At 32.8% G+C, this 11,245-nt stretch overlaps 1 protein-coding gene across 1 annotated transcript in view; it reads left to right on the forward strand.

The window, feature by feature from the left end:
* The window catches only part of LOC107447276 (uncharacterized), a 21,052-nt gene extending 9,837 nt beyond the window's left edge, over positions 1 to 11,215 (forward strand). Inside the window, exons 4-6 of the mRNA XM_071185348.1 lie at positions 475 to 565; positions 5,095 to 5,191; positions 11,125 to 11,215. Of these exons, the coding sequence (XP_071041449.1) occupies positions 475 to 565; positions 5,095 to 5,191; positions 11,125 to 11,215 (279 nt within the window). The remainder of the gene's footprint in view (positions 1 to 474; positions 566 to 5,094; positions 5,192 to 11,124) is intronic.
* Positions 11,216 to 11,245: the final 30 nt, after the last annotated feature.

The raw sequence follows: 11,245 nt of genomic DNA on the forward strand, positions 1-11,245 counted from the left end.
GATTTTGAAAATAATTCTTTCTAGTGGTAGCGAACCAAAGTAGAAATTTTTAAAGCAAATGGATCTCTCATAAAACTTTTATCAGAACTTAAGAATCTAGCCATATGGCCTGCACTTTTATAAGTAATAGTGGACAAGTTACGCTAAAATTAATTCTTTTTAAATATTAAGACATTAATTTTGCTACCGTCTGAAAAGGAGATTTCTGAAACTACGGAAATTCCGTAGCAGTTGGAGGGTATGCATTAATCCATAGAAGGATGGAATTTTATATGTATGTTTAAATAATTCAAATGTAGTGGTAATTTACATTAGTTATCTTTAAATTTACTAAACTTGGAATTAAATGTTGAAGCATAAATTTTACACCACAGGAAAAAAGTAATCGCAGAGCAAATAGTTTTGTTTGTTTGAATAATTATAATGGTATTTTGAATTTCCTGACAAGTTGTGCATTGATATTTTCTCCAACAGTCTTGCTTGATGAAATGTATTGATGTAGTATCTCGCTTGTGTATAAATTGTACTCAAGATATCCATGCTCCTCTACAGGACAGATGCGCAGGTAAATATTTTAAGACTTTAAACATCGTTGTTTCAACAGTTCGTCATTTCCTTTCTTTCTTTCTTTATTTAAACAAAACTGGGTGCCTAGGCCGCGCAGCGGCCCCTACCCCATTCATCATGAAAATTATATACAGTGAATAAAACATTTTAAATTATGTAACAATGTGGTAACATTATAATAAAGTAACCATGATTAGAAGTATGCCCAAACTTGATCGGAGATTTACATTAATTGCCATTGAAAAATGAATGCAGCCTTGATTAGATGGTCGTCATTTCCTAAAAAGTAATCAAGAGTTTTATACTAATTAGAGGTTAAATGTACTGATAAATATTTCAAGATGTAAACATCGTTGTTTAAACAATTCGTCTAAGTCTAAATTATATGTACATAGACCTATACATTTCATATAAACTTGCTCATTTGCACAAGAAAGATACTAAACTAAGGATGTTATTAAAAAAATCTGTATCTTTCGGAACAAAATTAATTTCAGATTTGAAATCAAAATAGGAAAACTCAATTACCTGTAAAAATGCAAAAATAAAACTTTATTAACCAGTCTATTTAATATATTTCTCTCCTAAATACTTAAAAAAAAACATTGAAAGTTTACATCATTATTGGCTACGTCATGCGTTTAGAGTTACATTTTTAAACCATGTCAATAAGTTAAGAAACGTAAACAAATAGAACACAGGGGATTTTTAAATTTGTCAAGAGAAGGAGATTCTATCAATATTTTATTACTTTATTTTCGAACCGTCATTGAACAGCCGACCCAATTTTGGGTTTACGACTACCAATGCTCAACTGCTTAGCCTTGTAATTTTGAACCCAATTCAGAAGACAAGGGAACGCAAGTATTTTGATAAACTTTGCCTTCGTGGAGGACGATTCGATTAAACTAAACTGCATTTGCGCTACATGGAGAGGAAAACCTTCCCTGGTAAGCCTGATCGAAAGGTAACTAACCCATAATCCGTCTACCACAGAGGATAATTTACATCGACACTGTGGTCACTGCGAAGTAGGTGCAGATTTCGTATCAACCAGACATCGCGGGGATTCGAGCCCGAATATCCTCATTGGCAGGCCAATGTTCAACTCCGTAGCCTTGTAATTTTGAAAGCAATCCAAAGGACAAGGGAACTCCCGTAACTCCAAGGGAACCGAAAAAATACTTTTTTTAAAATATCTTCACGCTTCTTTATTATATTTTATTTCAACTAAATTCCTTGTCCTTCAACCTTACCTTATACTAGTTTATTTGAATTTGTTCTCTTCTGATGCAGGAGCAGTTGTTCTGGTTAGGTGGTTAGCCGAACTCAGAATCTTCAATGTTTACTTCCCAAGCATGTTTGATACTCATTTTGTCGACCTTACCCGGTCCGAGAATAGATCACTGTACCTTTAGCACGGGAGCGCGATGCTCGTCCTCATAGCTACTGGGTCTCTTTTTCACTAATAGAGTAAAAAATTTCTCTACTGTAACAGCAAAAATCAGAGGAATAAAGATTATTATGAAACTGAACGCATTAAACAAGTTCTCATACGCTCAGTCATGAATTAACATAATTTTCAATAAAAATAATAATAATAAAATCATAGTAAATAAATAAATAAAAAATCCTTTCCGGTAAGTTGTAAGCGGCGGGATACCTGCGAGTGACGTAGTGAGGTTATCTCGATTCTGATAGGTTGTTGAAACGCGGCATTTGTTTAAATTAGCATTGGGTCTTTCCATTCTATACCGAGTAAACCAAGCCTGTCAAGTATGGATTCCCTTAAGTGACACATTCTATATTCTTTCAATGAGCTTCTTTCACAAAGATTTCAATTCTTTCATAATATATTTCTTACTGAAATCAGAGACAGGTACGAAGCCAAGTAGTACATGAACATTCTGAATATGCATTGAAGTTGCAAGGTACAAAAATCAAAATATATCACGGTCACAAAAAAATACAAAAACAAATAATAAATCTAAGTTAAGTAAATGTCATAGATGATAAAAAATTATACTTTAACAAATTCGATGTGCGATATCCGGAGTTGTATTTAATTAAATTCATGTTAATTAACATTCTAACTTATATGGAGAAAGTTAGCTCGACTTCAGCACGCCGTCTTGTTTATACACGAGCAGCTGGCGCTAAGGTCATAGGTCACGTGTCTGGGTAATATTGATCGTTTTCTTCTCGAAATGTAAGTACCCAATTTAATTTTTTTGTACGCATTTATAAAAATCATATCTTGAAAATCACTAAATAATTTTTTTTTTTAATTTTAAATTCAAAACTGATCTACATAGCGCTGAGATAAAATGAAAGCAGTATTAAATGAGGTACTACTGGATTTAATTTCGAAAAATTCAATAAATCGACACGGCACTTATAAAGAACAAAAGTTATTGAGTATTCTTAATGCTCGATTTTTAAGAGAAAAATGGCTTTGAAGCTAGGGTGACTACCTCTAGCTAAAGAGCATTTTCATTCTTTGATAATTAAAGTAACGCCCATTTCTATTTCAAAATAATTCTCTATTCTTCACATCGTCATAGTAAAAGTTTGAAAAGTGCAATTACAACTAGAAACTAACAAAGCGTGGAAAATATTTAATTACTCAATGTTTTTTAACAGCTACCAGATAACTTTTTCTGTCATTAAGTTCCCCATTAACTTTAATCCTCATTTCCGACTTTAATTGTCCGTTAAGGACTATTTTCATTTAACTCATCATGTTGTATAACATTTTTCAGAATAAAATTTTATATTTCACTTTACGACCGTCGCACAAATTGCAACACAATTTTTGAGTTAACGACTACTAATGTTCAACTTCGCAGCCTTATAATTCAGCACCAAAAAACTCCAGTGTCTGAGAAGTGCGAATCAGGGTAAAATGCATTTCCGTGTGAAATGGAGAGGTCGTGAAGAACTAAAGTCGTTAACAAGGGAATCTGTATTCATATGAATAAAACAAGACTCCAGGGAATCAAGATGAGCTGATGTCACTAGTGAAATGGGTGTCTATTTTTGATCTCTTGAAGCATGTTGACTGTTATTTCCTATCTATGTATTTTTGAAGCGGATGAAGTTTTTAATCAGAGAGTATCTTACTGCTCCAGTTTTGTAGGATTATTTATTTATTTTAGATTATGCTATTTTATAAAAAAAAACTTTTGAAATTAAATGTAATTATTAACCCAGGATTCCCGCAAGCCTTGAAAGTCTTTAGAAGCTGTAACGAAAATAAAGCAAGTGTTGAAATCTTAATTTCTGTGTAACCGCCACTAAAAATTGTTTTCCAAAGAAAGTATATAAGCATTAAAACTCTACTTCCTAAACCACTTAATGATTAAAGTGGTATCTTAAAAAAAGGAAAATCTTCCAGCATTATCTTAAATTTGCTACCACTACTAAAACTTTTCATGGGCCACTGTATGTTGTTCTCCTCTGAGTAATACTTTCAACAGAAAAAGTAAACCACTTACTGTAACCTTAAAATAACTTCAAGAAATTGAACAATATTTGCAATTACCTCCTTGTAGCAGAATTTTTATTAAACATATATGTCATAGCATTTTCATTATACATTGTAATAATTGTAATATGTATTGTAATAATTTAATTCAAAATAAGTTAAATGTATGATATTTAGCTTTTTAATAATTTATGATTATGAAGTACTTCATGTATAATATTTCATTCGATACTTCATATAATAATCATATATGAAATACAAATATTATACATGTTTATAATATTTTTATTATATTGTATTAATTTAATTCAAAATAAGTTAATTTTACGATATTTAACATTTTATTAATTTATGATTATGAAGTATTGCATGAAATACCGCTCTCTTTTTCTGTGTTAAAGATAAAATCACGGCTCACTTCCAAACAATATATATTTATTTTTAAATTTGTACTTATTTGATGTTATTTAGATCGTAAAAGAACCAGTAATTCGTCATTGAAATTAATTAACGAAATCAACTATTGATAAATTTAAACTACTTTATTTTGAATTTTATGTTTTAGAATAAATATAATTCTAAGAATCTAACAGATTTTTTTAATAACTATCAGACTGCTTTTTATAAGTTAAAAAAATACCAAAATATATTTTTGCTTGTAATTAAAGCGTCAGAGAAAAAAATATATAAAATAAACAGTGTCCTTTCTGTGCCTAAGGGTTAGTACCCTATATTACGTAATCTAGTTTAAAGAGTTTTTACAAACTTCTTGAATTTAACTTATTATCATAGCAAGGTTGCTGCAATATTAATTGTTCAACACACAATAAATTTACCAGCGAAATTGAATATTGAAAAAAAAAATTTTGTTATTGAAGAAAAATTTATAATAATTGAAGAAAAATTTATTATAATTGAGGAAAAATTGAAGATGTGTGATATAGTTTAAAATTATTAAACTTATACTAAAACTGTTTTTAGTGTTTATGCTGTCGGTAGTGTTATTAATTTTGAAAGTATTTGTTTTTAATTTCCTGTAGGAATCAATGCAGGTCGTAAAGAATGTATTGGAAATCTTACTGACTCAATACTTGAGGAGTACGAAAAATGTGAAATGCAATGCAAGAAAGAATGCGTGTAAGTTGTCTTTAAATAGTAAATTGATCTTAGTTTATTGCTTGAAAAATAAGAAAACAGTTACGTCTAAACCAGTGGTTCCCAAATGATATTCGGCGGAATCCTTGGGTTCCGAGATGTTAAGATTTTTGTTTAATTAATAAGATTAGTTTCTTAACCGATATTCGAAACCTTTAATTATTTTTTGTATCGAATTTGTAATACGTTATTCACTTAATATTTTCGTTATTTTTATGAAATTATTTAATTAAAATGCTTATGAAGAAAAAAAATACAAGGCACTGTCTTTCATTTCTAATTACAATGTGATGACTGAATTGTAAAATGTATATGCATTTCTGAAAAACTGCATTGGTATTTCGCGTCGAATGAAAATATTCAAATTCAACAATACAGAAGTATGTTTCCATTTTAAAAACCATAACCCTTCTATAGAAGTATGATCATTCAACAGTAGTCGGCGAGCATGTTCTTGTCCCATCTTCCTTGATATTTACATTCCATACCTCTCATATCTTGATGGAACCTTTCCCCTTGTTCTTCACTGACTGTTCCTAAATTTTCGATGAAAAAGTCCACATGTGAGAGAAGGAAATGCATTTTTACACTCATGGAACAATCCAAATTTTTAAACTTGTGCAGCATTTTCTTTACAATTTCCTTATCAGGATCCTTGTAATTACCCAGAAATTTACTGACGACATCTTAGAAGGCAACCCAAGCATCTTTTTCCGTTGTTGTCATGTTAGTCTCAAAATCTTTATCCTTCATAAGTTTGCGGATATCTGGATCAACAAAGATTCTTTCTTTTATCTTGGCTTGGGATAAACCTGGAAACTTTTTGTATAGGCATTTGAAACAATCGCTATCTTTTGGAACAGCCTTAACAAACTACTTCATTACACCTAATTTTATATGTAGCGGAGGTAACAATGCTTTTTTCGAACCAACTAAGCAGTTTCGAATAACGTTCTTGGCGCCAGGGTCAAGATTTTGTCTTTTCAGCCATTCTTTTTTGACCCAAAGTTGAGTCTTGTTCCGGCTGTCCACTCACAAATGAAACATGAGAACTTTGTAAACCCACCATGTTGATCAAGAAGCATGGAGAAAACTTTCAAATCACCCAAATGGTCCAATTGTGGTTGATATGTTTTATTTTGTTCGAGACGAGAGCCAGGTTTTCATAGCATTGTTTTAAATATGCTTAGTGTCCAATTGGTACAGATGCATACTGGCTCCCATGACAAAGATGAACATCTTTGAGGCTTCTTTTAGATGAATCTATAAACAGGCTCCACTGATCTTTTTCGTAGATGACATTAAATTTGCTCATCAATCCAGGAACATCAGAACAATAGACCAAGTTCTCCTCTTCAAAGTACTTAATAAATTCCTTTTCACCATTCCTGTACCAATAAAAAGATGTTTCTTTGGCCAATAAGTTTTTTTCTTTCAGTCTGGAGCCTAACAATTCAGCTGCCTCTTTCAAAAGGCCAAGATCTCTAGTCAGATCATTAAGTACAACCTGATAGAAGGGTTGAGGTCAACCGGCTACAGATGGCTTATATTCAATATCGAAGCCGTGAACTTCTGGATGTTCCGAGACTGAAGACTCTGAAAAAATGAATGGCAGTTCAGTTGCAAGCAAAGGCACATCAGGTCCATGAGGAATGGGACATGTGGCCGATGGAATGCTATCAGGATAATATATTAGCCTTTGGTTTTTCCGGTTATACCCACGAACATGGCAGAAACAAAAATAACAATCATCAAAGTGGTTTTGGGGCTCCCACCACGTCCCAGGAATTCCAAACCGTAAAGCAGACTGCTTTCCTTGATGGCATAATCGTAGATCGTTGAGACACTGCACTCAAACTTTATGAGGTCCCCGGGATTTGTCCTGGTCTCCGAGTTTCATGCCAAAATATGCGAGATAAAGTTGTCTTACATAGTCTGTAATGCTCCTCATGCGATTTTTAACAACATTATTAATCTCCTCATATATAACAGAAGTCATCTAGGAAATTTTCACAGTGTCTCGAACTCGAAGCCATTCTTTACGAAACGCACAGAAAAAAGCGAACGTTAAAATGACTCCCTACTATGCTTGCTATTGTTTCTGAGAGCTCAGCGAACCTAGATAAGAATTCTCGCAACGCTATTGGTAGAGAGAGATTATGATAGAGAGAGAGACGGTTTAACCAAAGTAGAATGCTGGTCAGTCAAGAAGAGAAGAAATTCAAAAACGATATTTTTTTACTGTAAATGTTCATAAAATTTCCAGTAAAATTGAATTTTTCAAAAAAACGTGACGTCGTGAAATTTTACATTATTATTTTCCATTTTAGCACCAAAAAATACAAGTTCAGCTATCAAATCCCTTGAATTTTTTTCATCCGTTACTCAACTTCTAACAAAACTGTAGAATGACAAATTACATTTACCAGTTTCTTTTTAAAATTTTGAACAATTGATTAAAAAAAGCACATATATCATTGTATAGCGGTAACAAATTCTCACTTCTTATCCAGCCATTGCCTTTTCCGTAATGTGTTAGCTAGCAAATTCAAAATTAGTTCTGGTCTGTTGAATTATGACGATTATGTTAAAAGAAATTCACAGTTATGTTTATTTCTTTTCACCTCTTCGATTATCCGCCCACGTTTGTTAGTTAGTAAGAGATAAGATATAAAAGTAGGCTCTACAATTCTTAGCATACTCATACACATTTATGTAAATTTTAAAAGTGAGCAATAGTTTTCATTCTATGTAACATTATACGGAGAGCACAATGAATAGTAACCGCTATTTTTATGAAAAATTTGTTTAATCGCTGGATTATTTTCATCCACGTATCTACTGTCTTAATCGTAACACTCTTACACATTTTTTCTAATGGTTCAACATGAACAAACCATCAAAAATTGCTATTCTTATGTTGAATCAGGGCTTGAAAAAACTCAGAAATCTTACCGGTCCCCGAGGACAGCTTGTCCAACAATATACCCGTCCTCCTTTGAAACTAACCCGTCGCTTTTAAATAAATAAAAATATTATTTTTTCTTATTTATTACAAACATTTAAATAAATTACACAATGAATTAGTAGCTACTAGGATTACATTATACAGTAATAAAAAAAAACTATATTACTAATAGTAAAACCTAGTATTTCTTTTATGAAATAATTTATTTCTATTATGAAATAATTTAAATAACGAAGGTCAAGTTATCTGGAATGTCAATTTATACGAGGGTACTGCGTTTTTTAAATGAATCAAATATGACGTTTGCCAGTTCCACAATCAAGCCTATGATTTACAGAGGTTTCTGCACAGAAATCTGAAAGGGGTTTTCCATTTAGTAGGAGGATGTTCATAATTGCGTTTAACGTAACGCGCTTACGTAACGTGCTTTTTGTAAGTTCATTGCTGAAAAGCCCCTTTCAAGTGCTGCAGTACTTCCAGACGGAAAAAGCATCAATCCACCATGCGCAGTATGTTGTTGTACGGGATTTCTAGATTAGAGAGCCATTTTAGTAGTGAGGTGCTAGACTCTTGTAAGATAACAAAAATTGAAAGTTTATCACGAACATTAACGGGAAAATGCCCGTCCGCGCGGACGTTTGATTCGAGAAATTCGTTGTCCGCGGGAAATTTTTGACCGCCGAGGACGGGTGGACGGACGGTTTTTCGAGCCCTTTGTTGAACCATCATAAATCAGTCCAAATTCCTACTTTGAGGATATGGTTATTTATGTTGCTTACAATAAAAAAATATACTGGCTCATGATGGAATTATCAATGGTTACCATCAAGATTATGTTGGTCCGTCAATGGAATATTATCAAACATTTTGGTATACATATGGTATTATTTAAAATATGATATTTAGAATTTGACCTGTTATTTCCATGGTTCAATTCTATTTCATTAGTTCTTGTTGAGTTTACATTATTTAAGTTTATAGAGACTTGACATTAAAACCACTGTATCAATAAAATAAGCACGAAGTTTCATAAATCATTTAAAATAAGAATTCGGTTACATCATCATTTATCGGGAATTTACTAGCGTTTACTTTGATTGTGATGACCTAACTTCTAAGATAAGAAATCTAAGATAATTCACAAGAACGTACGATATAATTAAGTTTTAATTTATTAGAGCTACAATGAGTAAATCGCCTTACACATCTTATTTTATTTCGTTTCATTTAAAACCAGTGTTGATCAACCTACCCAATTCAGAGTTAACGACAATCAATGTTCAACTCCGTGGTCTTGTAATTTTGAATGCAATTCAGAAGAAAAGGAAACTCCTGGATCAAGCGTTGGGATAAACTAACCTACGAGGAGGACTGTTTGATGGAACTATCCCGCATTTACGTCACCCAAGAGAGGAAAACCACAAAAACCTTTCGCGGTAAATCAGTCTGTAAGAGGATTCTACCCCATAATCCATCTACCACTGAGGTTAATTCACGTTGGCACTTTGGTCTGTGAGTCCTGGGAGCAGTATTCATATCGGCCAGATAACACTGGGATTCGAATCTGGGCCACATCATTGAAAGGCGAGCTCCTCATCGCCTGAGCCACCACGGTTCATTATTCTAAAACATTTTATAACTGTTGTTGAACTAGTGTTGATCAACCTACCCAATTCAGAGTTAACGACAATCAATGTTCAACTCCGTGGTCTTGTAATTTTGAATGTAATTCAGAAGAAAAGGAAACTCCTGGATCAAGCGTTGGGATAAACTAACCTACGAGGAGGACTGTTTGATGGAACTACCCCGCATTTTAATGTTTACGACAACCAGAGTTAAAATCCGTAGTCTTGTAATTTTGAACCCTATCTGGAAGGCAAGGAACACCTGGGAGAAATTTTCCTCCGTGGAAGACTTTTTGAAGAAATTACCCCGCATTTCATGGTGAGAAAACCCACGAAAACCTGCCACGGCTAATCTAACAGCAAGGGGACTCTAAACCATAACCCGTCTGCCACTGAGTGTATTTTATGACAGCTCTGTGATCGGTGGTAGCTGGGTGTGGAATTCGTATCGGCAAGCCATCGCTGGGATTTGAACTAGGGTGAACTCTTTGGGAGGTGAGCGCTCTATCCTCGGAGCCACCAGCCCTCATTCTAAAGTATTTATTAAGTTTCAAGCAACTCGAAATCTTTGGGATGCAACTTGCGAAGTTTGGACGTAGTTTTAAAGTAGACAATTGGTCTTTTTGAACCTATTTACATCAAATTTGGTGTGGATCGTTTCAGAATTGCGGTATCAGAAATTCAGAATCATACACACAGACATACAAATATTCTGCTTTATTCATACAGAATAGTAATTCGAGTTACAAAAGTATCGTGATGATGCGAAAAGCTTGTAATCATTTAATTCCTTTAACTTTGTTACCAAAACTTACACCTAAATATTTTTTACATCTTCTTTTGGACTTGAACTAAGACAAATATTTTCACGTCGCTGATTTCGAATCTGAAAATCAGTTTTTCTCCACAAGTTAGAGGTTTCTTGCAGTTTTATAATTTATTCCTCGACAGGAATTTTATAATTCACTCGTTCATTCGGAAAAAAAATTAACTAAACTAAAAGTATCACTTTGAAAAATAATCTTCAGCTTTTAGAAATAAAACAAATTACAGATTTTAAATTCCCACACCCAAATCAGGTAAAATTACTTTCACTGTGAGAAATGTAAGTAATTTTACCTGATTTGGATGTAAATTTACGCACCCATTAATGCAAAAAAAATTTCCAATATTATTGCCGAATTTGTGAATAAATATAGAATATACTTTCGATTTACGTAAAATCTTTATATTTGATATGATACATGCGATTGGACAGATATAAAAACTTTTTCAATTTGTTGGTTTTGAATTGTGTGTGATTTATTTTATTCTTCAATTAGCAAACGAGTCTATGATATCCGTGTGGAAGAATCGTCTGCATTCACTGATCAGGTAATTAAAAGAATTCTCTTTCTTCTAAACTATTTTTAGATTCACTCATTTAAATTTTATTTTGTTTCC

The sequence above is a fragment of the Parasteatoda tepidariorum genome, chromosome 9, assembly GCF_043381705.1.
Source record: "Parasteatoda tepidariorum isolate YZ-2023 chromosome 9, CAS_Ptep_4.0, whole genome shotgun sequence".
Lineage (NCBI taxonomy): Eukaryota > Metazoa > Arthropoda > Arachnida > Araneae > Theridiidae > Parasteatoda > Parasteatoda tepidariorum.